At 45.5% G+C, this 27,596-nt stretch overlaps 1 protein-coding gene across 1 annotated transcript in view; it reads left to right on the forward strand.

The window, feature by feature from the left end:
* Positions 1-27,596, forward strand: part of LOC124555873 (Down syndrome cell adhesion molecule-like protein Dscam2) — a 195,871-nt gene that overhangs the window by 121,614 nt on the left and 46,661 nt on the right. The window contains exon 2 of the mRNA XM_047129935.1: positions 16,666-16,847. Within this exon, the coding sequence (XP_046985891.1) occupies positions 16,666-16,847 (182 nt within the window). The remainder of the gene's footprint in view (positions 1-16,665; positions 16,848-27,596) is intronic.

Below are 27,596 nucleotides of genomic sequence, written 5' to 3' on the forward strand. Positions count from 1 at the left end.
GTGGTGTGAGTTCGAGAACCTCTTGTCGACCCCTATTCAATAGTCTGGGAATTCTGACATTGCCCTCGTTAGTATATATTTTTTTAAATGTCGTTTGTTGTTAGCAATATTAGCCTATTCCCAAGAGTTAGCAGCTTTCACTCAGTTAATACTAGGCAGAAATCAAATCTGCATGTGGAATGCACTTCCTTAACTCTTGTGCAGAAAGGAGTGCAGTATTCTGCTGCAGCCAATTTCAATAAGTTTCCACAAGAACTCAAAAATCTTAGCTGTAGCCCAAACTCTTTTAAGTCTAAACTGAAGAGTTTCCTCATGGCTCACTCCTTCTATTCTGTCGAGGAGCTCCGGGAAGAGCTGAAAAATTAAGCAAATTCCAGTGTTACATTGTTGATTTTCTTTATTTAAACTTACGACTTGTCGCCTGAATATATTTTTTATATTTCATTTTATCTGTTTCTATTATCGTGTTATAATTTCATGTATTGACTCGTTCCATGACCATGGAGACTTCTCCTTCATTTGGTCCCACGGAACAATAAATAAATAAAAAGCAAACAAAGCAATGTGCAGGTTAGAAGCCGCGCACTTTCACACATTGAAGAAAGCACATTAACACTGGGTAAACAGCAGTTCACAAACCTCGTATTTACTCGACTGTACAGTACTTCGTATTCGGGCAGCTGCAGTGGGGAGGAGCGAGTGACAAATACCCGCTGCGCTCTAAGGTTTAAAAGCAATACTAGCTCTTTACTCACACGAAGTGTTGACTGCTATCGACAAGGGATTTCAAATTGTTATGTATTTCTAGATTTCCAGAAGGCTTTTGACACCGTAACTCACAAGCGGCGTACAATCAAATTGCATGCTTACGGAATACCGTTTCAGTTATGCGACTGTAATCGTGTTTTCCTGTCAGTTCGTAGTAATTGACGGAAAGTCATCGAGTTCCCCAAAGTAGTGTTATAGGCCCTCTGCTGTTACTTATTTATACAAACGATTTGTGAGACAATCTGAGCAGCCCTTTATGGTTGTTTGCAGTTGATGTTGTCGTTTATCGTCTAGTAAAGTCACCAGAAGATCAGAATCAATTGCAAAGTGATTTGGATACTATATCTCTATGGCGCGAAAATTGGCAATTGACTCTAAACAATGAAAAGTGTGCCGCCATCCACATGAGTGGTAAAATGAATCCGTTAAAATTCCGTTACACGTTAAAATACTCAAATTTAAAGGACGTAAATTAAACAAAATACACATAACAAATGATGTAGGGAAGGAAAACCAAACACTGCGTTTTATTGGCAGAACACTTAGAAGATACAACAGATCGAGTAAAGAGACTGCCTACACTACGCTTGTCCGTCCTATTTTGGAGCACTGCTGCGCAGTGTGGGATCCGTAACAAATGGGATTGATGGAGTACATCGAGAAAGTTCAAAGAGGGGCAGCGCGTTTTGTATTATAGCGAAACAGGGGACAGAGCGTTACAGACATGAGACAGGATTTGGGGTGGACATCATTAAAACGAAGGCGTTTTTCGTTGCCGCGGACTCTCCTCACCAAATTTCAATCACCAAATTTCTCCTCCGAATGCGAAAATATTTTGTTGACATCGACGTACATGGGAAAAAAGCATCATCATAGTAAAATAAGGGAAATCATACCTCACACGGAAAGATATAGAAGTTCGTTTTCTTCCGTGCGCTTTTCGAGAATCGAATATTAGAGAATTATAGTGAAGGTGGTTCGGTGAACCCTCTGCCAGGCACTTAAGTGTGAGTAACCACGTAGGTGTAGACAAACTTTCAGAAGGTCATAACTGCGTACTAGCAGAATTATGGCCAAGTTTCTCAAGTGGAATCAATTACTGCTGTTGACGTCTTCCAAGTGTTCTGTTTTCGCCTTAAAATATGAGGTAAAACTAGTGATGTTCCCTTGTTTGAAAGTTTCGAGACTCAACATTATCCGTAGAATATACCCACATCAAAAATGTTTCGCATCACCCCGGTTCCCAGGACTCCTGAAGACAGACGTTGACTGTGAATAGTGTATCACAGACACAGTCCCTTTGACTGTTCAGAGATGTCACTAAACTCGCCCAAAGATGTAAACAACCATGCATGAGCAACGCCTATTAGACGGAGGGGACCGACAGCCGATCAGTTCCAATAATTGCAGCAGGAAGGAGATACACGGCTCGTGTTGTCTGTAGTTCAACCACGCCTAGACGGTCAATACCGCGGTTCGATCGTGTCCACATTGTTACGTTGTGTCAGCAAGGGCTCTCAACAAGGGAAGTGTTCAGGCGTCTCGGAGTGAATAAAAACGTTGTTGTTCGGACATGGAGGCGATACAGAGAGACAGGAACTGTCAATGACATGAATCTCTCAGGCTACCCAAGGCCTATTACTGCATTGGATGACCGCTACCTACGGATTATTTCTCGGAGGAACCTTAACAGCAACGCCACCAGGTTGAATAATGCTTTTCGTGCAGCCACAGGACGTCGTGTTACAACTCAAACTGTGCGCAATAGGCTGCACGATGCGCAACTTCACTCCCGACGTCTTTGCAACCACGACACCATGCAGCGCGATACAGATAGGCCCAACATCATGCCGAGAGGACCGCTCATGGTTGGCATCACGTTCTCTTCACCGATGAGTGTCGCATATGCCTTCAACTAAACAATCGTCGGACACGTGTTTGGAGGCAATCCGGTGAGGCTGAACGCCTTAGACACACTGTCCGGCGAGTGCAGCAAGGTGGAGGTTCGTTGCTGTTTGCGGGCCGGCGTACGCCGCTGGTGGTCCTGGAAGGCTCCGTAAGGGCTGTACGATACGTGAATGCCATCCTCCGACCGACAGTGCTACCAAATCGGCAGCATATTGGCTAGACATTTGTCTTCATGGACGACAATACGCGCCCCCATCGTGCACATCTTGTGAATAACTTCCTTCATGGTAACGACATCGCTCCACTGGAGTGACCAGCATTTTCTTCGGACATTAACCCTATCGAACATGTCTGGGATAGATTGAAAAGGGCTGTTTATGGACGACGTGACCCCACAATTACTCTGAGGAATGGGACAATCTGGACCATCAGTGCCTTGATGAACTAGTGGATAGTATTCCACGACGAATACAGGCATGCATCAGTGCAAGAGGACGTGTGCTGCTGGCTATTAGAGATACCGGTGTGTACGGCAGTCTGGACCACCACCTCTGAAGGTCTCGTTGTATGATGGTACAACATGCAATGTGTGGTTTTCATGAGGAATAAAAAGGGCGGAAATGATGTTTATGTTGATCTGTATTCCAATTTTCTGTACAGGTTCCAGAACTCTCGGAACCGAGGTGATGCAAAACTTTTTTTGATGTGTGTATTACAACCCCGTCCGTAGCGCTCCAGCACGGCCCTCCTGACCCCACCAACTCGTATGTTTGCACGACAGTCGTGCTACCCACACGTGGCCAGCAGGGCCCTGCTGCGCTGGGCTGCAGCCTCAGGAGGCCCTGTCCTGTCGCTGTCAGATTCAGACTCGTGCTGGTTGGTATTTCTTCTTGTTGCATCAACCATAATAATATCTTCTCCCAGAAGAAACAACAATGAAATTCGATTTCTGAATGAGAAACCCGTTGCGTAATAATTTCTCTCATAGACAATGTTCGCTGCTCCGCAAAACTTAGGACGAGCTAGACAAGGTAACATATCATGTTAACTATTGAGCGTAAAGGAATGAAAGTATGAGAGGGGTAGCGTGCTCTTCTCGGATGAGAGTAGGTTCAGACTGAGTAGTTATTCTCGACGTATCCTCATATGTCGAGCGGTGGGAACACGTAATGCAGCCGGGAACATTGTCGAACGAGATCGCTTTTGGTGTTACCGTATGTTGCATGAGCGTACTTACCCCTAAGTCTTTCAGCGGGGAACACTCGCGGTTCAACGTTAGTGAATGGAGTATTCCTCCCTCAGAATACTTCCACAAGATCAGAAGTAGGTGTAGTTAAACTTTGTTTATTTGAACAAGAAAACTTCGAACACAAACAGTCTACTGTTCCTGATGCAGTACTACAAACAGAAATAAACTGTCTCCAGAAATTCTTGTTACCAATTTGAAGGAAAAGTCCGTCACAAACAGCTGTTCTTCAACGAAAGGAAAACTGATTCTTGAGAGCGTGGATTACGTTCTCTTGACCAGTGAAATGTCTGTCTTCAAGCAAAATACGGTTTGTCCACGGTGCAGAACACCAAGGTTCGGAGCACGGATTGCGAAAGCGCAGCCGTCTGGATGGTGAAGGTGACGTCCGACTCGAGGCGGTGTGCAAACGGTGATAGTACATCAGTCGCTGGCAGGCAAAGACAAACTTGCTCTAGCCGGCTCCACGCGGGCAGAAATACTTGCGCAGCGGAAGGTTACAATTTTCCACCGTAGATGCAACCACAATGGAGAGGTATCTGTTGAGACGTCAGATAAACGTTTTTCGATGAATTTTGCACAGCATACAAACCATACTTAACAGATGTATGAAACTGTAGAATTTTCCAAATCTATTAAAAACTGTGGTAAAATTGAGATAATTAACTATGCTATTTGAGAATGAGATTTTTCACTCTGCAGCGGAGTGTACGCTGATATGAAACTTCCTGGCAGATTATAACGTTGTGCCCGACCGAGACTCGATCTCGGGACCTTTGCCTTTCGCGGGCAAGTGCTCTACCATCTGAGCAACCGAAGCACGACTCACGCCCGGTACTCACAGCTTTACTTCTGCCAGTACCTCGTCTTCTACCTTCCAAACTTTACAGAAGCTCTCCTGGGAACCTTCCAGAACTAGCACTCCTGAAAGAAAGGATATTGCGGAGACATGGCTTAGCCACAGCCTGGGGGATGTTTCCAGAATGAGAATTTCACTCTGCAGCAGAGTGTGCGCTGATATGAAATTTCCTGGCAGATTAAAACTGTGTGCCGGACCGAGACTCAAACTCGAGACCTTTGCCTTTCGCGGGCAAGTTCTCTACCAACTGAGCTACCCAAGCACGACTCACGCCCCGTCCTCACACCTTTATTTCTGCCAGTACCTCATCTCCTACCTTCCAAACTTTACATAAGCTCTCCTGCGAAACTTGCAGAGCTAGCACTCCTGAAAGACGGGATATTACGAGTACATGGCTTAGACACAGCCTTGGGGATGTTTCCAGAATGAAAATTTCACTCCGTAGCGGAGTGTGCACTGATATGAAACTTCCTGGCAGATTAAAACTGTGTGGCGGAGTTTTTTCTCAACACGAAGTTTAAAATGTAACGGCTCCTTCATTTTTTCATCAATTAAATAAATTCTAGAGTTTCATACACATGTAAGTACGGTTTGTATGCTGTGCAAAATTAATCGAAGTATCTCTGTTACTTATGAAGAAAATTGTACCTATAGCAACAAATGCAGCCAATAGTAAGTGAAAAAAATGATGAAATTTCACATGTAAAAAAAATTATTTAGTTTTGTTTTCGAACTTCCACTGCTATGAGTGTGAATCCTGAATCCTTCCTGGCTATGCTAACAAAGTTTTATGAATTTATGTGTAAAAGTATAGACAGTAGAAATTAAAATGTCCTGTGGTACCTCTCCTGCCCCAAGTCGGCCCATGTGACGTTCAATCCCCCTTAAATGATGATAGCATCCTCTTGGGTAAAATTTTCCGGAAGTAAAACAGATCCCCATTCAGATCTACGGGCGGGGACTACACAGGGGGACGTTGTAGGCCAACTACCTCTGCAGATGATGAAGAGATTGAAGAAATGTATGATGAGATAAATAAATTATTCATATAGTTAAGGGAGCCGAAAATTTAATAGTCATGGCAGACTGGAATTCAACAGTAGGAACAGGAAGAGAAGGAAAAGTCGTATGTAAATATGGATTGGGGGAAAGGAATGAAATAGGAAGCCGTCTGGTAGATGGTTCAAATGGCTCTGAGCACTATGGGACTTAACTTCAGAGGTCATCAGTCCCCTGGAACTTAAAACTACTTAAACCTAACTAACCTAAGCACATCACACACATCCATGCCCGAGGCAGGATTCGAACCTGCGACCGTAACGGTCGCGCGGTTCCAGACTGTAGCGCCTAGAACCGCTCGGCCACACCGGCCGGCCGTCTGGTAGAATTTTGTATCACAGCTAGCACTTGGATTAAAAATCATGAAAGAAGGTTGTATACGTGGAAGAGACCTGGAGACACCGGAAGTTTTCAGACTGATTATATAATGGTTAGACAGAGATTTAGGAACCAGGTTTTAAACTGTAAGACATTTCCAAGGGTGGTTGTGGACTCTGACCGGAATTTATTGGTTATGAACTGCAGATTAATACTGAAGAAACTGCAAACATCTGGGTATTTAAGGAAATGTGATCTGGATAAACTGAAAGGATCAGAGGTTGTAGAGTGTTTCTGAGGGAGCATTAGGAAACGATTGAGAATAATAGAGGAAAGGAACACAATAGAAGAAGAATGGGGAGCTTTGCGAGATGAAACACTGTAGGCAGCAGAGGATCAAGTAGGTAAAATGACGAGGGCCATTATAAATACTTTGGTAAAACAAAAGATATTTAATTTAATTGGTGATAGGAGAAAATATAAAAATGCAGTAAATGAAGCAGGTAAAAGGGAATTCAAACGTCTCAAAAATGAGATCGACAGAAAGAGCAAAATAGCTAAGCAGGAATGGCTACAGGACAAACGTAAGGATGTGGAAGCATATATCGCTAGGGGGAAGATAGATGCTGCCTACAGGAAAATTAAAGAGACCTTTGGAGAAAAGAGAACCACCTGTATGGATATCAAGAACTCGATGGAAAACCAGTCCTAAGCAAATGGTAATCCAGAAAGGTGGAAGGAATATATAGATAGTCTATACATCGGAGATGTATTTTGAGGGCAATATTATGGAAATGATAGAGGACGTATCACGTAGACGAAGGTGAGATGGGAGATATGATACTGCGTGAAGAATTTTGACAGAGCACTGAAAGATCTAAGTCGAAACAAGGCTCCGTTAGACCTACTGATAGCTTTGAGAGGACCACCCATGACAAAGATATGTGAGATACGTCAAATACCCTCTAACTTCAAGAAGAATATAATAATATAGATTAAAAAGAAAGCAGATGCTGAAATGTGTCACAATTACAGAACCATCAGTTAAATAAGTCACGGTTGCAAAATACTAACACGAATTCTTTATAGACGAATGGTAAAACTGGTAGAAGCTGACCTCATGAAATATCAGTTTGGATTTTGGAGAAATGTAGGAACACACGACACACGAGGTAATACTAACCCTATGACTCCTCACAGAAAATAGGGTAAGGAAGTGCAAACCAACTTTTATAACATTTGTAGACTTAGAGAAAGGTTTTGACAACCCGCCAGGTTAGCCGAGAGCGCTAATGCGCTGCTTCCTGGAGTCGGGTAGGCGCGCCGACCCCGGATGGAATCCGCCCGCCGGATTAACGACGAGGGCCAGTGTGCCGGCCAGCCTGGATGTGGTTTTTAGGCGGTTTTCCACATCCTGCTAGATGAATGCCGGGCTGTTCCCACATTCCGCCTCAGTTACACGACTCACAGACATTTGAAACACGTCCGCACTTTTCCATGATTTACACTAGACGCAGACAGATGGGGTACTCTGATTCCGTCCTGGGGGGTACAGTGTGGCGGCAGGAAGGGCATCCGGCCACCCCTTCACATTAACATGCCAAATCCAAATTAACCACGCTAACCCCGCGCACAATGAGGGACTCAGGCGCAAGCAATAGGATAGAGAAAGATTTTGACAATGTTGAGTGGAATATTCTCTAGAGAAAGGCTATTTACAATTTGTACAGAAACCAGATGACAGTTAAAAGAGTCGAGGAGTACAAAAAGGAAACAGTGGCTGAGAAGGGAGTGTGCTAAGATTGTAGCCTATCCCCTATGTTATTCAACCTGTATGTTGAGCAAGCAGTAAAGGAAAGATAAAAATTGGAGTAGGAATTAAAGCCCAGGGAGAAGAAATAAAAACTTTTAGGTTTGACGACGACATTGTAATTCTGTCAGAGACAGCAAAGGACTTCGAAGAGCAGCTGAACGGAATGGAGAGTGTCTTGAAAGGAGGATATAAGATGAACATCATCAAAAGCAAAACGAGGATAATGAAATATAGTTAAATTAAATCAGGTGATGCTGAACGAATAAGATTAGGAGATGAGACACTTAAAACAGTAAATGAGTTTTGCTATTTGAGCAGTAAAATAACTGATGATGGTCGAAGCGAAAGAGGATACAAAATGTAGACTGGCGATGGCAAGAAAAGCGTTTCTGAAGACGAGAAATTTGTTAACATCGAGCGTAGATGTAAGCATCAGGAAGTATTTTCTGAAAGTATTTGTATGGGATGTAGTCATGTGTGGAAGTGAAACATGGACAATAAACAGTTTAGACAAGAAGAGACTAGATGCTTTTGAAATGTGGTGCTACTGACGAATGCTGAAGATTAGATGGGTAGATCACGTTACTAAAGAGGAGGTACTGAGTAGAATTGACGAGAAGAGGAATTTGTGGCACAGCTTGAGTAGAAGAAGGGATTTGTTGGTAGGACACATTCTGAGGCACCAAGAGTAAAAATCATAGAGGGAGGCCAAGAGATGATTACAGTAAGCAGATTCAGAAGGATATAGGTTGCAGTGGCTACCCGGAGATGAAGAGGCTTGCACAGGATACATTAGCGTGGAGATCTGCATCAGACCAGTCTTTCGACTGATGACCACAACAACAACGAAATCGAAGTTGCGGCAGATGCTGCAAGAGGTGCATGTCTGTTGCTATCTTCTGCTCCCTCTGGCTGGTTACAGGCCCAGCCGCATACCGCGGAAACCAGCCTGAACGCAGGAGTCGAAGTGACGATAACCCGCTAAGAACAGGTGCGTTTCAGCGGTTGGCGGCGTCGAAGGCGACGCCGAGAGACACACAAGTGTGACACTGTGCCCCTTCCCGTCGTGCGTATTTTCAGAGGCGCATTTTGCCTCTGACTTCATTTTTACGGATGACAACGCGCGACCGCATCAAACAGCACAGGCTGAGGAGCTCTTGGAACGAACGGATATTTGGCGAATGAACCGGCCTGCCCGTTGGCCCCACTTAAATCGCAACGAACACTTCTGGGATGTGTCGGGGAGACGTTCTGCAGTACATCCACATGGACCAACGAGTGTCGAGCATTTGTGAACACCGCTGATGGAGGGAAGTAACGCCCAACCACAAGAACTCCTTACCAACCTTGTGGCCACTGCTGGAGCACCTTGCAGTGCATGCAGTGTCGTCCGTGGTAATCATACACCCTTATAAAAATTACGGCCAGCCTTTTGTCCAGGGGACCATCGTAAATCACCATGACGTCAGTGTAATTATTTTCTTCGAATTAGTCATTTCTTTTCGTCTCATTGCGCAATTTTTTCAATTACTTTCTGTGCTATACGACAGCAATTCTTTCTGTGTATGGTGCAAGTTTCATTGAGCTATGTTACTTGATAGCAACACACTTCGCGAAAGCTACTTCGTCCTTGAGTTTAGAACACCATGTAGACAGCGTTATCCCTAGGTACTTTCTGCGGTGGAGTTGCAACGCTTATCATTTGCGTATCCAAACTTCTGGCACACTCGTTGCCAATTTGACATTTTTTCACTGTACCTTCATAGTTCCTTAATGCTCAGCAATTACAGATTCTAGCTGACGACGTCGTAGATGACTTCAGTTCATGAGCCAAAACATTTTGACCTCCTGCTTGGCGGCGTGTTCGTCCTCATTCAGGACGCCACATAGTAGCGATCCTGCAGGGCGTGGAGTCGAAGAGTGCCTGGCAGGTTTCCACAGATACGTGGCCCCAGGTGTCCCACCCACAGTTATCCTACGTCACAGGCCTGTAGTTTGCAGTCACGGAAGTGGACTCAAAAAATCCTCGGTAGGTTTCCAGATGAATGTGACACCAGAGCTACATTCGAACTTAAGTGCCTGGCAGAGGGTTCATCGAAAGACTTTCAAACTATTTCTCTACCACAAAATTGGTAAGGCTTTCGTGGCCACTTGTTGACAAACTGCCTATTGGCTTCTGTCTCGATTCTTCAGTCGAAGTTTGTCTAATGATTTTACTGACGTTTTACCAGCACGAGTGGCTGCCACTGTCAATCAAAGCTTCACCCTCCATTGCAGGTGGTGAACTGGAGCCGAGTCGCGGCCGCAGACTGTGTACGTGGCGCGCCAACGTCCGAGAGCTTCTCCGCGGTCATTTCCGGTGCGGTTCTCCTCTTGCTACCTGCAACGGTCGTTCGCTGCAGCACGGGAAGCCAGTATTCGCTCACCTTAAGACTTTCTTTTTTCTTGTTGAAACTATTCCCGTGTTTTTGTATTTCTGTAGCTTCTCTGAACAAGCAGTTGTGATATTGCTTCTCTGCAGCCAGAACTTCCGTGTCGGCGAATTTTACTATGTGGTCGGTCTCACATTCTGCCACAGTCGATTTCTCCCCCTGCCCCAACCTGCAATTTCGCTTATGTTCTTTGGTCCTGGTGTTGGTAGATCGTCCAGTCATTCCGACATTAACTTTTCCGCGTGTGCATGATATGCGGTATATTCCCGCCAATACAAGTGGTTCCCCTTTTCTCCTTGGCCGATCTAAGAGTGCTGGTGAAATGTCCGTAAAATCAGCAGACGAACGTTGACTGAAGAACGCTAGACAGAAGCCAATATTTCTCTACCATTCCACTATGGAGCTGCGCGCGAAAAAAACGAATACCTAAATACTTTCGTGCGAGCTCTCATCTCTCATATTTTATTACGATGATCATTTCTCCCTACGTAGGCCGGCGTCCATGAAATACTTCCGGAACTGGATGAGATGACTGGTGACAGAAATTTCTTGAAAAGATCTCACTGCAAAGAAAAAAATATTTGTTTTAATGATTACCATCTGAACTAGCGTATCATATCCGTGGCACTCTCTTCCCTACTTCGTGGTAATACTCAAGTACCTGCAGTTCTCTGAAATTATCCGATGTCGTCCGTCAATTTTATCTGGTATGCATAGCATACAGCGTGGTAGTATTCTTTTTAGTGGAGTTATTGTATCTTCTAAGTGTTCCGCCAATAAAACGCACTCTTTGGTCCGCCTATGCACTATGGGACTTAACATCTGAGGTCATCAGTCCCCGAGACTTAGAACTACTTAAACCTAACTAACCTAAGGACGCCACACACATCCATGCCTGGGGCAGGATTCGAACCTGCGACCGTAGTAGCAGCGCGGTTCCGGACTGAAGCGCCTAGAATCACTCGGCCACAGCGGCCGGCGGTTCGCCTTCCCCACAATATTATCTGTGGTGTCATCGCCAGACACCACACTTGCTAGGTGGTAGCCTTTAAAACGGCCGCGGTCCGTTAGTATACGTCGGACCCGCGTGTCGCCACTATCAGTGATTGCAGACCGAGCGCCGCCACACGGCAGGTCTAGAGAGACTTCCTAGCACTCGCCCCAGTTGGACAACCGACTTTGCTAGCGATGGTTCACTGACAAAATACGCTCTCAGTTGCCGAGACGATAGTTAGCATAGCCTTAAGCTACGTCATTTGCTACGACCTAGCAAGGCGCCATTACCAGTTACTATTGATACTGTAAAACATGTACCGTCAAGAGTGACGCTCATCATTTATGGATTAAAGTTAAGTATTCCACCAGCTACGTCCGTTTTTCTAAAGTCTAATTTCCTTGTCCTGTTCCTGACCTCACGCCAGCCCGCGTGAGCTAAAACGTGTGCCTTTCGGCTTCCTCTAGTACCCGGTGTTGGCTCTCCTGCCAACCCACAACATTATCCGTATGACCGTTCCAACATAAGGTGCTCGTAAATGTATTTAGTTGAGTTTACAGCCTTGGGATTCGCGTAATTTATCGTGTAACCGATATTTAATGAATTATTTTTAGTACTCACATATTTTTTATTATTTAGGGTCAATTGCTACTTTTTACACCATACAGACATCTTGATTAAATAGTTCTGCAGTTTGTTTTGATCTTCTGACAACTTTAATGGCTGCTAAGATTGTCTTCTAAATCATTTGTGTAGGCCAACAACAGCCGACTGCCTAAGTATTTCCTTGGGGAACGCCAGATATCACTTACGTTTTACACCATGACCTTCTCTCTGTTAGTACGAACTGTGGCGTTTCTGGCAGGAAATCTCAAATCTATCTGCACAAGTGAGATGGTACTCCATAAGCACGCAGTTTGATTACAATGATATGAAAAGCCTTCATGAAAATCTAGAAATATGGTATGAATTTGAGATTTCTTGCTCATAGCACTCAATTCGTGCGAATAAAGAGCTAGTTGTGTTGCACAAGAATGTTACTTTCTCAATACGTGGTGACGATATGTCAATAAAATTTTTTCTCCGATGTAATTCATAATGTTCCAACACAATACATCTTCCAAAACCATGCTGAAAATTACTGTCAGTTATTTGGGTCTGTAATTCACCAGGCTATTCTGATCAGATGAAGCGCCATCCATTTTGTGAACTTTTGTCTTTTTTTGGTTCTAATAAAATCCCCATGTCATTCCAAGCATGTGTGTCAATTTGTACCTCTCTATCTACATTATTCCGTGATTTATTCAGTTTTCAAATTTATACTGACTTTTTGATCACCCGTTATTTCGCGTTTATTTTTAATGCTTTTGGATCTTACGGCACTCAGTCCCGCTACAGCGCTGTGGTCATTCGCCGGCCGTTGTGACCGAGCGGTTCTAGGCGCTTCAGTCCGGATCCGCACGCCTGCTATGGTCGCAGGTTCGAATCCTGCCTCGGGCATGGATGACTGTGATGACCTTAGGTTAGTTAGGTTTAAGTAGTTCTAAGTCTAGGGGACTGATGACCTCAGATGTTAAGTCCTATAGTGCTTAGAGCCATTTGAACCATTTGTGGTCGTTCACAGTTCACGCACTTCACGTAAAATACGGGAGAGTGATTTGTGGGCAGAGAGGTGGCGCCTGATAGCATGGCACATGTGTTCCATGGGTTCCAGATCAGCTGAATTTGGAGGTCAAGACACGAATGTGAGTTCATAGTCGTGTTACTGAAACAACTGTAGCATGACATGGGCAGTTAGACTGCTGGAAGATACCATTTCTGCCAGGGAAGATAACAAGCATAAGGGATACAGATGGTCCGCCACGATGATGACGTAGCTCACAGCTGCCACGATGCCTCAGATGACAACGACAGGACCATTGAGAACTCAGATGCCCCCGTCAGTCTACGTCCGTGGCGCGGTGCCTGTGTTGAGCAGATATTCCAGACACGGCATCCACCTCGCAGAATAAAAAATTTGATTCCGTGGATCCATGGTTCACACTGGATGATCGTTCTGCCCACTCTAATCGTAACTGATTATTTCGTTGGGTCAATATGGCACACATAGGGGTCGTCTGCTGTGGGCAGCGCTGAACTGTGGGCTCAGAAATGCATGTTCCTACAACAGCATTGTATTCTATCGCTGATGTGCCCCATACCACTGTCTATCCTGCTTTACACAGCGGGCAGGCCTACAAGCAGATGTTGAAGGAAAAGGAGTCGACGTCCAGCACTTTCTCACCTGCTGGTGGTTTCACCATTCAGGAGCCATTTTCTCTAAGTGCTCACGACAGCAGCACTCGAACAGCCGACCAGCTTTCGGAGGTGCTCGTCCCAAGACACTGAGCAGTAGCAGTTTTAGCAGTGTGTCCTTCACAAACTCAAATGTGTAATTTGATTTCCCCGTAGCATAGCTGGAATGATGCCCCATTTGCCTCTGCTCGTCCTGTATACTTTCCTTACTTCGTCTTGTGCCGACGACGCCACCAGGCAACATTCAAGCGCGCGGTGCGCTGTGCCCATAATGCTTCAGCTCATCAGTGTAAGCAGGGCGAATCAACTGAAACTTGCACCGCAGATGTTGCGGAAATAGGTGGTGCTGCTGACGTGCAGTTTTCACAGAATAGATTCGTAGTCAGGGGCTTGCATTGTTAGCCAATAAATAGATTGTAATAATATTTAGAAAGCGTATTTTTGCGCAAACTTGCACTTTTAAACTGATCAATGCCTATTGGTATTAACAAACTAAAAGCGGGGTAAATTAGAATGCCGGTGGTGTTTGCTGCAGGATTCTAGTACGAGTCGTTTACGAGATATCGTATTTTGAAACATTCCCACACCGACACTTGTAGAATACCTGCGGTAGCACACAATAAAAAACAACATAACTTCTTACATTACTTATATTGATTCTGACCAGTAACAACACCATTGACTATCACAGTTTGTATACAAAATGACCACCGGTAGTGGCAATACATCCTTCCAGTCTGGTATGGAACTACTCCAGTCTGGTATGGAACGACTGCTGCACACATGCTAGCATTTCGGCGGAGATGTTGGAGCAGGCTGCAGTATCACATCGTTGCGTATTATAGGGTGTAGTTGCTATGTTCTTGTAGACAGCGTCGCTCCGCTTTCCCTGCAGAAAAAAGTTTACAGGCGAACTTGCAAATAATTCATGAAGACAAGGCGTACTACTTCGTGATACAGGCTGGACAACCATCATGCTTGTATCACATGTTCCTCCTATTCTGCAGAGAACGTCTTCTAGGATCAGTGGGAGATGGTCTGTTAGGAGGCTGCGATACTCGTGTGTGTTCAGTGTCTTGTCTATAAAAAATGGGCCTATGAGCTGATGGTTCACTATACCACACCACAAGTTCACACTCCATGGATGCTGACAGTCCACCAGACGAAGCCAATAGGGATTGTCAACAGACCAATAGTGCATGTTTCGGCGGTTTACCTGGGCACGACTGGTAAATTTGGCTTCATCACGAAACAAGATGCATGATTCATCTGTACTATCCTGTCTTAATGCCTACGTACAGAAATTAACACAATTCTGACAACCGTTTCTACGCAGCTGTTAATGGAAAGAGATGTGACAGGCATGTAACCTATGTAGATGGAGAGTGTGTAGGACCCTCGCTTGACCCGTGCTAGTTTCTCGTGCGATTCCAAACGAGCTAACCCGCGGATCAGCTGCAGCACCAGCTAGAACATTAATTTCCCCATCTTGTGTCGTGATTTGCTTCCTTCTACTACGTTGCTTATATGTTACACTACCACATTCACCTGGCTGGTTGAAGAGGTTGATAAATAATTGCCGAGATCGTTGACGTCTATAGGGGTATCTTGACGCATTAACTGTACAAGAAGGAACCGCATTCTCCCTATACTCTCCATACAAGATGAGCACGTGCTGGTTTTTCTGCATTGCTAAATCCTATCGTCCATTCACGACCTACTGCATCGACTGTCACACGCAAACTGACTAGCAGATCGCAGTGCGCTCAAGGAACACTCGAGCACACTCCAAGTAAATATAAGAACACGATACCTAGCAACTATACAGGTTGACTGGCACAGATAAGTGTCACTGTGGAAAATTTTCAATGCAGGAGGAACCTGTGGTACCAACACGGTGGCTGTGCAGCCTGCACTGTACGTAATACTGCAGCATGTCCTCACGAACTGTTTCCATATCGATGAATTGGATATAGAGGGCCTGTGCCTCGGTAGGCCCATTCCCCAGATCTGACGTCTATAAACTTTTTTCTATGGTGAAAGCTGAAAGACGATTTCTACAACGACATACCAACTGCACCCAGCTCCGACATCAGAAATGGTGGTGCGTCTGCAGCAGTCGTTCCATACCAGACTGGAAGCGTATATTGCCGATGCCAGTGATCACTTTGAACAACACCTGTGATGGTCAGTTGCCTCGTTACTGGTCAAACTCCACATAGCTAGTGTATACAGCTGTTGTGTTGTTTAGTGTATGCTACCAAAGGCATTTGACAAATGCCTGTGTGTGAAGTTCTCAAAATGTCTGGTAAACGACTCGCACTCGAATCCTGCAACAAACACCACTGACATTCTGATTGATTTATCGTACTTTTAATTTGTCAGCGTCAGTATTAATTTTTCTATTTAAAAAAGTGTAAGTTTTCACAAACAATACACTTTCTAAATGTTATTACAATCTGTTTATTGTTTAACAGTACGAGCCTCTGACTGCGAGTCCAATCAATACCACTTTCCATTTCCGCAACATACGTGCTACAAGTTTTAGGTGATTTGCCCTGTGTACGACAGTGTGGCGACCGCTTTAGGCGTTACCTGTTTGGTGATTGGTTCAAATGGCTCTGAGTACTATGGGTTAAAAAAATGGTTCTAATGGCTCTGAGCACTATGGGACTTAACATCTGAGGTCATCAGCCCCGTAGAACTTAGAACTACTTAAACCTAACTAACCTAAGGACATCACACACATCCATGCCCGAGGCAGGATTCGAACCTGCGACCGTAGCAGTCGCGCGGTTCCGGACTGAAGCGCCTAGATCCGCTCGGCCAGGCCGGGCGGCACCTGTTTGGTGAGAGATTTCCCGTTAGTGTTTGCATTACTTGCATCCCAGTAAGGAGTTTCCAGTATTGCGCTGCCTGAAACAGTAGCCTACGACGCCAGTGGGCTGAATCCCCGCCTGCTCTTGCGTGCAGGTGGTTCCGTAGCGTGCGCGGCCGGAGCGCGGCCGTGCCGCCGCCGGGCCAGAGCCGCGTGCGGCAGGTGGGCGGCAGCCTGTACGTGGGCGGCGCCCTGCTGCGGGACTCGGGCCGCTACGTCTGCGTAGTCAACAACTCGGTGGGCGTCGAGCGCGCTTCCACCGCGCTGCTCATCACCAGTGAGTAGACTTGCAGTCGCCCGTTGCGCAGCGCCCCGCGGCCGCCTGCTGCGCCACGAGTTTCTAGTTTCTTTCTTTAGTGTTCCAGTCGTCTCGGAGCCTGATGTGGCCCGCCACGACAACTTGTGCTGTGCCAACCTCTCCGTCTCAAACTAGACTCATGACACTAAAGAACTAAAATGGCATCATGTATGTAATTTGTATCTGTTCTTTCGGACATGTCCGAAAGGACAAAGCGAGACAGCCAATGATCTCTTCAGTGCAGATGCACTCCAGGCTCGACCTCTTACGGGACTTGGTGAAATGGCACGAGTAATGTGAGGTTAATGGGCAAAGGACACTACATTTTGTGCGGATAAGTTGAGAATTTGGGCCTGAGGGGAGCCGTGCTAGAGCAGTCGGTGCCACTGCAATGAGCACTGTGTACAGATGGCACAGTGATCAAAGCATCTGCCTAGTAAGCAGGAGATACGGGTTGGAGTCCCGGTCCTGCAGAAAGTTTCAACTTTGCCCCATTGATTTCGATCAGTGCCCACTCGCAGCCAATGTCTGTGAGTCCTTTGTGTAAAACAGCAACGTATTTAACCCGCGAGCATCCGTGCCTTTAAAAGTTCCACGATCGCTGGGCGTCGAGCATTTTGCTCACACTCAACAGGCACCCTGAAACGTACCTAAACCTTGTATATTAATATATTTTTTTGTTATTTTTATAATAAAACACTCATATTTTACTATTTAAAATATTTATTTGCAATTCGAAACAATCGGTATACTTATATTGTTGGTAATAATCACGGGACAATTAAAATCGCCAGACTTCACTAACAAAAAAATTACAAAAAACAACTACTTCTCATTATTCAACTTTTGTCACATAATCTTCGTCATTCAGGGTGAAGAAAAGTTCGTGCACTCGGACTTCGCGGTACGATTTCTCACGTACTAGCAATACAAAAATGTCTGTCACAAAATTTCGTGCTGCGTATATGTCGGGCGGTAAACGGACGTCAAAGATTGGAAATCTGGCGACACTGTCATCACGTGTACGATAACTATCGCTGCCAGCAGTCCTGCGCAGTTGGCGCAGTAGATTGCGTTTTGGGTTATCATGCAGGAGATTCAGAGTTCGATTCTGGGTCGTGGCTTATTTGCTTTTATTTGCTGAATGTAGTCTGAGTGGTATGGTATCTGGGTCTTCTACAAAACATTTGCTGTTATGCATTATGAACACAGAAATGGATCTACAATCGTTTTCATTGGTCGGCTTTAGAGAAGCCTTTTGCACGTCGTGGACGCGAATTGTTTCCCGCCACAGCATCTACCAGGTCCCAATCCGTTTTCTGTTTATCCTCCCCCCAGTGGTCCCATCGAGGTTATTTGCAAAGCACACTGTTAGTCCTGCTGGAGACATAAGACCCTAACGGAATGCAATGGACCTGAACGTGGCAAGAATAATAGTTGGTATTAATCGATGAGCCGTCGGGGGAGGCTAAACACAAAACAAGTTTGGAATCTAGTAGATGCAGTGGTGCAAAACAATTCATGGCCACGACATCCAAAAGGATTCTTAAAAGCTGACCAATGAAAACGATTGTATTTCCGTTTCTGTGTTCGTAATACATAACTGCAAATGTTTTGTAGAAGACCCACTGTAGCTGCTGAATGACTATCAAGACGCCAGATACCGTACCACCCATAGTACTTTTAGCAAATACGAACCAATAAACCTCGATCCAGAATCGAAACCTCGACCTCCTGCATGCTAACCCACAACACTATCCACTGCACTAACTGCACTGCACTGTATTACGTGCTGACAGAGGTAGTTTCCGTACACGTGATTACAGTGTTGTTCTAGGCGCTCAGTCCGGAACCACGCGACTGCTACGGTCGCAGGTTCGAATCCTGCCTCGGGCATGGATGTGTGTGGTGTCCTTAGGTTAGTTAGGTTTAAGTAGTTCTAAGTTCTAGGGGACTGTTGACCACAGATGTTTAGTCCCATAGTGCTCAGAGCCATTTGAACCATTTGATTACAGTGTTGCCAGGTTGCCAATCTTTAACGTCCATTTCCTGCCAGAAATACGCGCAGGACAAAAGTCTGTGACAGACATTTTTGCATTGACAGTACGTGAGGAAGCGCGCTGTGAAGTCAGAGTGGGCGAATTTTTATTCACCCTGTGTATCTGTTGCCTTGCATAATATCACTTAATGTTGCAGTATGTTCATTACACAAATTTTTTTTACAATGAAGGCATGCATTTTTTGTCTTCCAATATTTTCATCTTGGACAGATTTGTGACATATGCCAGTGGGTTTTCCAGCGTCTGAAACTTCACTTTCATTGGTAAATCGTTTTATAACTTACTGTAGAGGATAAGGCAGATTTTGGATTATACTCCTATACATATCTCCTTCCAGGCACGCCATTTATTTTTCCTTCTTGCCTATCCACCTATAAAAATACACAATAATGTTGGTTTACTCATTTCACGTAATTATACTTTGTCATCGTAAATAATAGAAAACACAATAAACAAAGAGCAATAGACATAAAATTACATTTTAAAGAATATGAATAGCGAAATATACACGGTGTTACAAAAAGGTACGGCCAAACTTTCAGGAAACATTCCTCACACACAAATAAAGAAAAGATATGTGGACATGTGTCCGGAAACGCTTAATATCCGTGTTAGGGCTCATTTTAGTATCGTCAGTGTGTACTGTACTGCCTCGGTTCACCGCCAGTTGGCCCAATTGAAGGAAGGTAATGTTGACTTCGGTGCTTGTGTTGACATGCTACTCATTGTTCTACAAAAAATTGGTTCAAATGGCTCTGAGCACTATGCGACTGAGCTGCTTAGGTCATCAGTCGCCTAGAACTTAGAACTAATTAAACCTAACTAACCTAAGGACATCACACACATCCATGCCCGAGGCATGATTCGAACCTGCGACCGTAGCGGTCGCGCGGTTCCTGACATTAGCGCCTAGAGCCGCTCGGACACTTCGGCCGGCCATTGCTCTACAGTACTAGCATCAAGCACATCAGTACGTAGTATCAACAGGTTAGTGTTCATCACGAACGTGGATTTGCAGTCAGTGCAATGTTTACAAATGCGGAGTTGGCAGATGCCCATTTGATGTATGGATTAGCACGGGGCAATAGCCGTGGCTCGGTACGTTTGTATCGAGACAGATTTCCAGAACGAAGGTGCCCCTACAGGAAGACTTTCTAAGCAATTGATCGGCGTCTTATGGAGCACGGAACATTCCAGCGTATGACTCGTGACTGGGGAAGACCTAGAACGACGAGGACACCTGCAATGGACGAGGCAATTCTTCGCGCAGTTGACGATAACGCTAATGTCAGCGTCAGAGAAGTTGCTGCTGCACAAGGCAACGTTGACCACGTCACTGTATGGAGAGTGCTACGGGAGAACCAGTTGTTTCCGTACCATGTACAGCGTGTGCAGGCACTATCAGCAGCTGATTGGCCTCCACGGGTACACTTCTGCGAATGGTTCATCCAACAATGTGTCAATCCTCATTTCAGTGCAAATGTTCTCTTTACGGATGAGGCTTCATTCCAACGTGATCAAATTGTAAATTTTCACAATCAACATGTGTGGGCTGACGAGAATCCGCACACAATTGTGCGATCACGTTATCCACACAGATTTCCTGTGAACGTTTGGGCAGGCATTGTTGGTGATGTCATGATTGGGCCCCATGTTCTTCCACCTACGCTCAATGGAGCACGCTATCATGATTTCATACGGGATACTCTACCTGTGCTGCCAGAACATGTGCCTTTACAAGTACGACACAAAATGTGGTTCATGCAGATGGAGCTCCTTCTCAACAACAGATTCGGTGGCCGATGGATTGGTAGAGGCGGACCAATTCCATTGCCTCCACGCTCTCCTGACCCCAATCCTCTTGACTTTCATTTATGGGGGCATTTGAAAGCTCTTGTCTACGCAACCCCGGTGCCAAATGTAGAGACTCTTCGTGCTCGTATTGTGGACGGCTGTGATACAATACGCCATTCTCCAGGGCTGCATCAGCGCATCAGGGATTCCATGCGACGGAGGGTGGATGAATGTATCCTCGCTAACCGAGGACATTTTGAACATTGCCTGTAACAAAGTGTTTGAAGTCACGCTGGTACGTTCTGTTGCTGTGTGTTGCCATTCCATGATTAATGTGATTTGAAGAGAAGTAATAAAATGAGCTCTAACATGGAAAGTAAGCGTTTCCGGACACATGTCCACATAACATATTTTCTTTCTTTGTATATGAGGAATGTTTCCTGAAAGTTTGGCAGTACCTTTTTGTAACACCCTGTATACTTACGCCCGGATTCGCGGATGAGCTAAATGCCGCACGGCCAGGATCGGACCAACGGACTGACCTGTGACTGCTTACACAACAACAGTTTGTGCAGGCCAGGGGGCGTATAAAACCCAGCTACCGACCGAACGATAACCTTGTGGGCGTTACTGATAAAATTTCAAGTGTATTAAAATTTCTGTGAGCAAAATGCTCGTAGTACGAGTGCTCGCGGGTTGATTACACTGACTGACAAAAAAAAGTGAACACCCTGAATGAGAAGGGGATATTCAAAGAAATTTCATGTATTGAGAGGGCATGGCGAAGTTAATTCAGTTTCTATAAAATCGAGTCAAATTTACAAAGAAGTTAGCAGTATGAGCCCACTTACCAGTGTGACGTTCCACCATCTCTGGCCTGGATGCACGAACTGACAGTGGCGGGCTGTTATCGCGTGCTAACGTTCTCCACCACCCTGTAAATATCGCACTAAAATTACGACACTTCTTTTCGAATGCGAGACGAAAATCGGACTAAAATTAAGCCATCTTTCTTCTAATGCGAACCGAAAATTGCACTAAAATTACGCTATTGCTCTTAGAATGCGTGCTGGTATGCAAATGAAATGGACATAACGTGTTTTGTAATGCTCTCTTTACGATAACTAGCAAAGTCAAAAGACTATGGCTCTATACTGAAAAAATGAATATATGAGGGACTGAGGGAATTTAGTATTAAGTGTTTTCCGTAGATGATCGGCTAAGGAGGCCCTTTGGCTGTAGACCCATTGAGGAGAAAATGAAAATTAAAGAGGTACTTACAAGTATTTCTAATGTAAATCTAATATCAAACAGACGTGGCTTAAGGCTCGCCGATTTGGCATATGTAAAAGTTAAAATTTCGAAATAGTTGCAGGATATTTTGATCAGCTTATTAATTGTTCAGAACCAATCTAGAAACTTGAACGCTCAAGCACTCTTGAAAATCTAGAAGAATATCTATCAAATGAATTGAAAAGTTATTAAAACCTTATAAAGCTAGTGTGGAAGACTCTGTTGGCTTCTACCAAATGTAAAAAAATTAGCTAAAATTAATCTTTCAGAAAACTTGCAAAATAGAAAAACTGCCAGGAGAGTGAAAGGTGATCTTGACACAGGGTGACAATTATTGAACTATGTTTAAAAAAAGAAAACGTAAATTTGTTACAAACTACGGTGTGCACACACTTTATTCAACATGTAAACTACAGATATTAGGATTTAGGTTATGACATGTTCGATATGCTAGCAATCATTGGCGATGATGAAGTGGCGCAAAGGAATAGCAAAATTCTACATGACCCGCTGAAGTGTCCGAAAATCGATACTGTCGATGACCCCCTGAATGGCTGTTCCCAACTCAGCAATCGATTAGCGTTACTGTTCTTCACCTTTTCTTTAATATAGCCTCAGAAAAAGGAGTCGCAGGTGTTCAAATCCGGAGAATACGGCGGTCAATCGAGGCCCATGGCAGTGGCCTCTGGCTACCCCAAATCCAGAATGCGGTCCCCAAAGTGCTCGTCCAGGACATAAACACTCTCCTGCTTCGATGGGGTCGAGCTCCGTCTTGCATGAACCACACCTTGTCGAAATCATGGTCACTTTTTACAATGGGGATGAAATGATCTTCCAAAACCTTTATGTACCATTCGGTAGTCACCGTGCCATCCAGAAATATCGCACCAATTACTCCGTGACTGGACACAGCATACAACATAGTCACCTGTTTAGGATGAAGAGACTTCTCGATCGCGAAATGCGGATTTTCAGTCCTGCAAATACACTAGTTTTACTTATTGACGAACCCATGAAAATGAAAGTGGGCTTCGTCGCTGAACCAAACCAAGCATGCACGTACTAATTCCCATCACGCTCCGCGGCCAACCGTGAGTTTGAACGTCCTAACGCAAACCGTTCAGAAGTTATGCCAATTTTATTTCATATAGTTCAATAACTCTCACCGTGTACATCCACTATATAAAAAAGGCAATAAACGAGGTTTTAACGACAACAGAGGAATTTCTTTGGAACCAGTTGCATGTAACATATTTTCCAAGTTTGTTTTAAAGAGAGTAGAAACAAAAAGTGGAGAATAATTTAGGTGAATGATGATGATGATGCCGTGTGGCTAGGGCCTCCCGTCGGGTAGACCGTTCGCCTGGTGCAAGTCTTTCGAGTTGACGCAACTTCGGTGACTTGCGTGGCGATGGGGATGAAAGGATGATGATAAGGACAACACAACACCCAGTGCCTGAGCGGAGAAAATCTCCAACCCAGCCGGAAATCTAACCTGGGCCGTTAGGCATGCCATTCCGATGCGCTGACCACTCAGCTACCAGGGACGGACATTTAGGTGAAAATCAAGGTGGAATTCAGAAGGTCATATTCTAAAAGCGTGTCCAGAACAAATATTTAATCTTAAGTCAGTCATTTTAACAGATTACTGAATCCAAAAGGTCATACTCTAAAGGCTCCATTAACATGACTGCACTGTCGGCGACTGGCCTGACACGGGCATCATGAACAGCTTCGTGAACGACATTTTCGAGCGCATTGCGGCCGAGGCGTCTCGCCTGGCGCACTACAACAAGCGATCGACCATCACGTCTCACGAGATCCATACCGCTGTGTGGCTTTTGCTGAATGGCGAGCTGGCCAAGCACGCTGTGAGCGAGGGCACGAAGGCGGTGACCAAGTGCACGAGCTACAAGTAAGGAGGTGGCTCTGGAAGGAAGGAGAAGGCTCCTCCGTTGCCGCCGGAGCGTTATGGCGTAGGCGGGGAGGAGGCGAGAGCAGCAAAACGTGTGTGCTCACAGCTGTCTCGCCACCAGTGGCGTAGCGTGAGGGGAGACTTTGAGACTTAGTCTCCCCTTTATTCGTGCTTAAAAAAGATCCAACAGTAATTCATAACAAAAATATTAACAACTTTCTACTAAGAGCACTAAATGTGCGAAGACATCAGTTTTGTAGCCCGCGCCGCCGCACCCTGAGTATTGGTGTGTCTGCCTGCTTCAGACTCGACTGCTCTCAGTCTCTGCCTCCCTTCCCTTACCTGGGTGTGTGCGCCTGAGCGTTAGTGGCATTCTCGGCTCCCCTCCACTTTCCCTCTTCCACGAAGTCTGGCGCGCTGCACTTGCTAGCAGGTTCGATTCCTGTAGATACCAATGATTTTTATTTTAATTTTGGTTTATTCTTCGGGATGTTAAACCATTAATTATAAATGTATATACACTCCTGGAAATTGAAATAAGAACACCGTGAATTCATTGTCCCAGGAAGGGGAAACTTTATTGACACATTCCTGGGGTCAGATACATCACATGATCACACTGACAGAACCACAGGCACATAGACACAGGCAACAGAGCATGCACAATGTCGGCACTAGTACAGTGTATATCCACCTTTCGCAGCAATGCAGGCTGCTATTCTCCGATGGAGACGATCGTAGAGATGCTGGATGTAGTCCTGTGGAACGGCTTGCCATGCCATTTCCACCTGGCGCCTCAGTTGGACCAGCGTTCGTGCTGGACGTGCAGACCGCGTGAGACGACGCTTCATCCAGTCCCAAACATGCTCAATGGGGGACAGATCCGGAGATCTTGCTGGCCAGGGTAGTTGACTTACACCTTCTAGAGCACGTTGGGTGGCACGGGATACATGCGGACGTGCATTGTCCTGTTGGAACAGCAAGTTCCCTTGCCGGTCTAGGAATGGTAGAACGATGGGTTCGATGACGGTTTGGATGTACCGTGCACTATTCAGTGTCCCCTCGACGATCACCAGTGGTGTACGGCCAGTGTAGGAGATCGCTCCCCACACCATGATGCCGGGTGTTGGCCCTGTGTGCCTCGCTCGTATGCAGTCCTGATTGTGGCGCTCACCTGCACGGAGCCAAACACGCATACGACCATCATTGGCACCAAGGCAGAAGCGACTCTCATCGCTGAAGACGACACGTCTCCATTCGTCCCTCCATTCACGCCTGTCGCGACACCACTGGAGGCGGGCTGCACGATGTTGGGGCGTGAGCGGAAGACGGCCTAACGGTGTGCGGGACCGTAGCCCAGCTTCATGGAGACGGTTGCGAATGGTCCTCGCCGATACCCCAGGAGCAACAGTGTCCCTAATTTTCTGGGAAGTGGCGGTGCGGTCCCCTACGGCACTGCGTAGGATCCTACGGTCTTGGCGTGCATCCGTGCGTCGCTGCGGTCCGGTCCCAGGTCGACGGGCACGTGCACCTTCCGCCGACCACTGGCGACAACATCGATGTACTGTGGAGACCTCACGCCCCACGTGTTGAGCAATTCGGCGGTACGTCCACCCGGCCTCCCGCATGCCCACTATACGCCCTCGCTCAAAGTCCGTCAACTGCACATACGGTTCACGTCCACGCTGTCGCGGCATGCTACCAGTGTTAAAGACTGCGATGGAGCTCCGTATGCCACGGCAAACTGGCTGACACTGACGGCGGCGGTGCACAAATGCTGCGCAGCTAGCGCTATTCGACGGCCAACACCGCGGTTCCTGGTGTGTCCGCTGTGCCGTGCGTGTGATCATTGCTTGTACAGCCCTCTCGCAGTGTCCGGAGCAAGTATGGTGGGTCTGACACACCGGTGTCAATGTGTTCTTTTTTCCACTTCCAGGAGTGTATATTTACCGCTCCACTTTCCCTCTTTTACGAAGTCTGGTGCGCTGCACTTGCTAGCAGGTTTGATTCCTGTAGATACCAATGATTTTTATTTTAATTTTGGTTTATTCTTCGGGATGTTAAACCATTAATTATAAATGTATATATATTTAAACAGTTCGATTTACATATGTAAAATTAATATATTCAATTTAGTTACGTTACTGCCATTGCAAGTCAAAGGGCTATAGGCCACCACATTGTAGACATTGGTATAATTACGCATGATTCGATTGGGAAGTGTGTCCCAAAGGCGTTGTATCCTCTACTGAAGCAACCCAGAACACAACTGCCATAAATGGTCCTAGACAGTCTGAACACAGGTACCAGGATGCAGCTGACATCCGAGCTGGTGCCACACATGGTCTGTTGGGGACAGATTTGGAGACCCTGCTGGTCACAGAAGTAAGTTACAGCATGCAAACCGTTCATAGAAAGTAGTGCCATGTGTGGACGAAAGTTGACCTACGGAAATGTGACACCATGCCTGTGTCATACGAGTGGTAACATGTGAGGACACAAGGTGCTTCCGAAATACTGTTGTTCAGAGTTCCTTCAGTCATTACCAGGCATAACGTGAAGTAATTCCCAATGACTTTCTACACCATGACACCAGGAGTAAAGCCGTTGTTCCTCTCCAAAACCTAGGATCTCACAACCAGGTCACCGACATATGCACCGTTGATGGAGAACCGTGATTCGTCACTGAACACATTGCGATGAGATTTGTCAGCAGTCTATTCTTCCCAGTCACACACCACTCCAAACGCAGCTAATTCTCTAATCTGGGTGCTGCAATCTCTGACCAACGGTACAGGATGACACAGAATGTTGCAGGGAGTCTATTATTTGCTCCCAGATACCACTCACAGGTGTGAAGGATTTACAATGTGTTTGGTGCACCAACACAGCGATACTTTCTCTTGGGGGTATCATGTTGTCCATCTGAGTTTTGACTACGAGTATACCTGTCGTCGCATTCCCATGCAATCCAATGTGGAACCAATGTCACACTCGATTGTACCATAAATCCAGATATTGCACTATTTGCCCAGCTGGTCTATAGGCGACCCACAACGAGGCCCCTATCACTGTCAGGTGCTGGTAAAGTGGTCTCTCAAGAGTAAATGGCATCTCTGCATCCTTCAAAGTGATTACCTACAATCTGGCTGTGATCATATTCCTTACATTCCCTTACTAGAGCTGGTAACAACAGCAAACACTAACAATGCTATTGCACACTGATTGCTGTTCTACCTACTACAGAAAACTGCAACTATAATCATTTACATACCCACTGTTAGTTTGTATGTGTCCGAAGTTACATTTACAACTAACCATGTCTTCTGGGTGCTTCACTTTTACGCAGTGTATTTATTGGTTCACATGAAGTTTTTGGGAAGTACTGAAAACGGAAGATGTGTCATGTATATGTGGAGGGGATTAGAGGAAAGAGGTGGGCAGATCCTTAAGTTCGTATGGGATTCGAGAGTATGGTGATGAAAAGACAGACAAGGAGAGAAGAAGTGATTGCTGCCTGAGGATTTGGGAGTAGTGATAGGATTTTGAATTTCAAACAGTTATTGCTGGAATACAATGCAGCACACCCTCGAGTTTGGATTTATACAACCGTTCTCGTCAGGTGTTTCAGTTCTCGACTATGATTGGTGCATTTTATTTCACTTG

The sequence above is a fragment of the Schistocerca americana genome, chromosome X (assembly GCF_021461395.2).
Source record: "Schistocerca americana isolate TAMUIC-IGC-003095 chromosome X, iqSchAmer2.1, whole genome shotgun sequence".
Classification (NCBI taxonomy): Eukaryota; Metazoa; Arthropoda; class Insecta; order Orthoptera; family Acrididae; genus Schistocerca; species Schistocerca americana.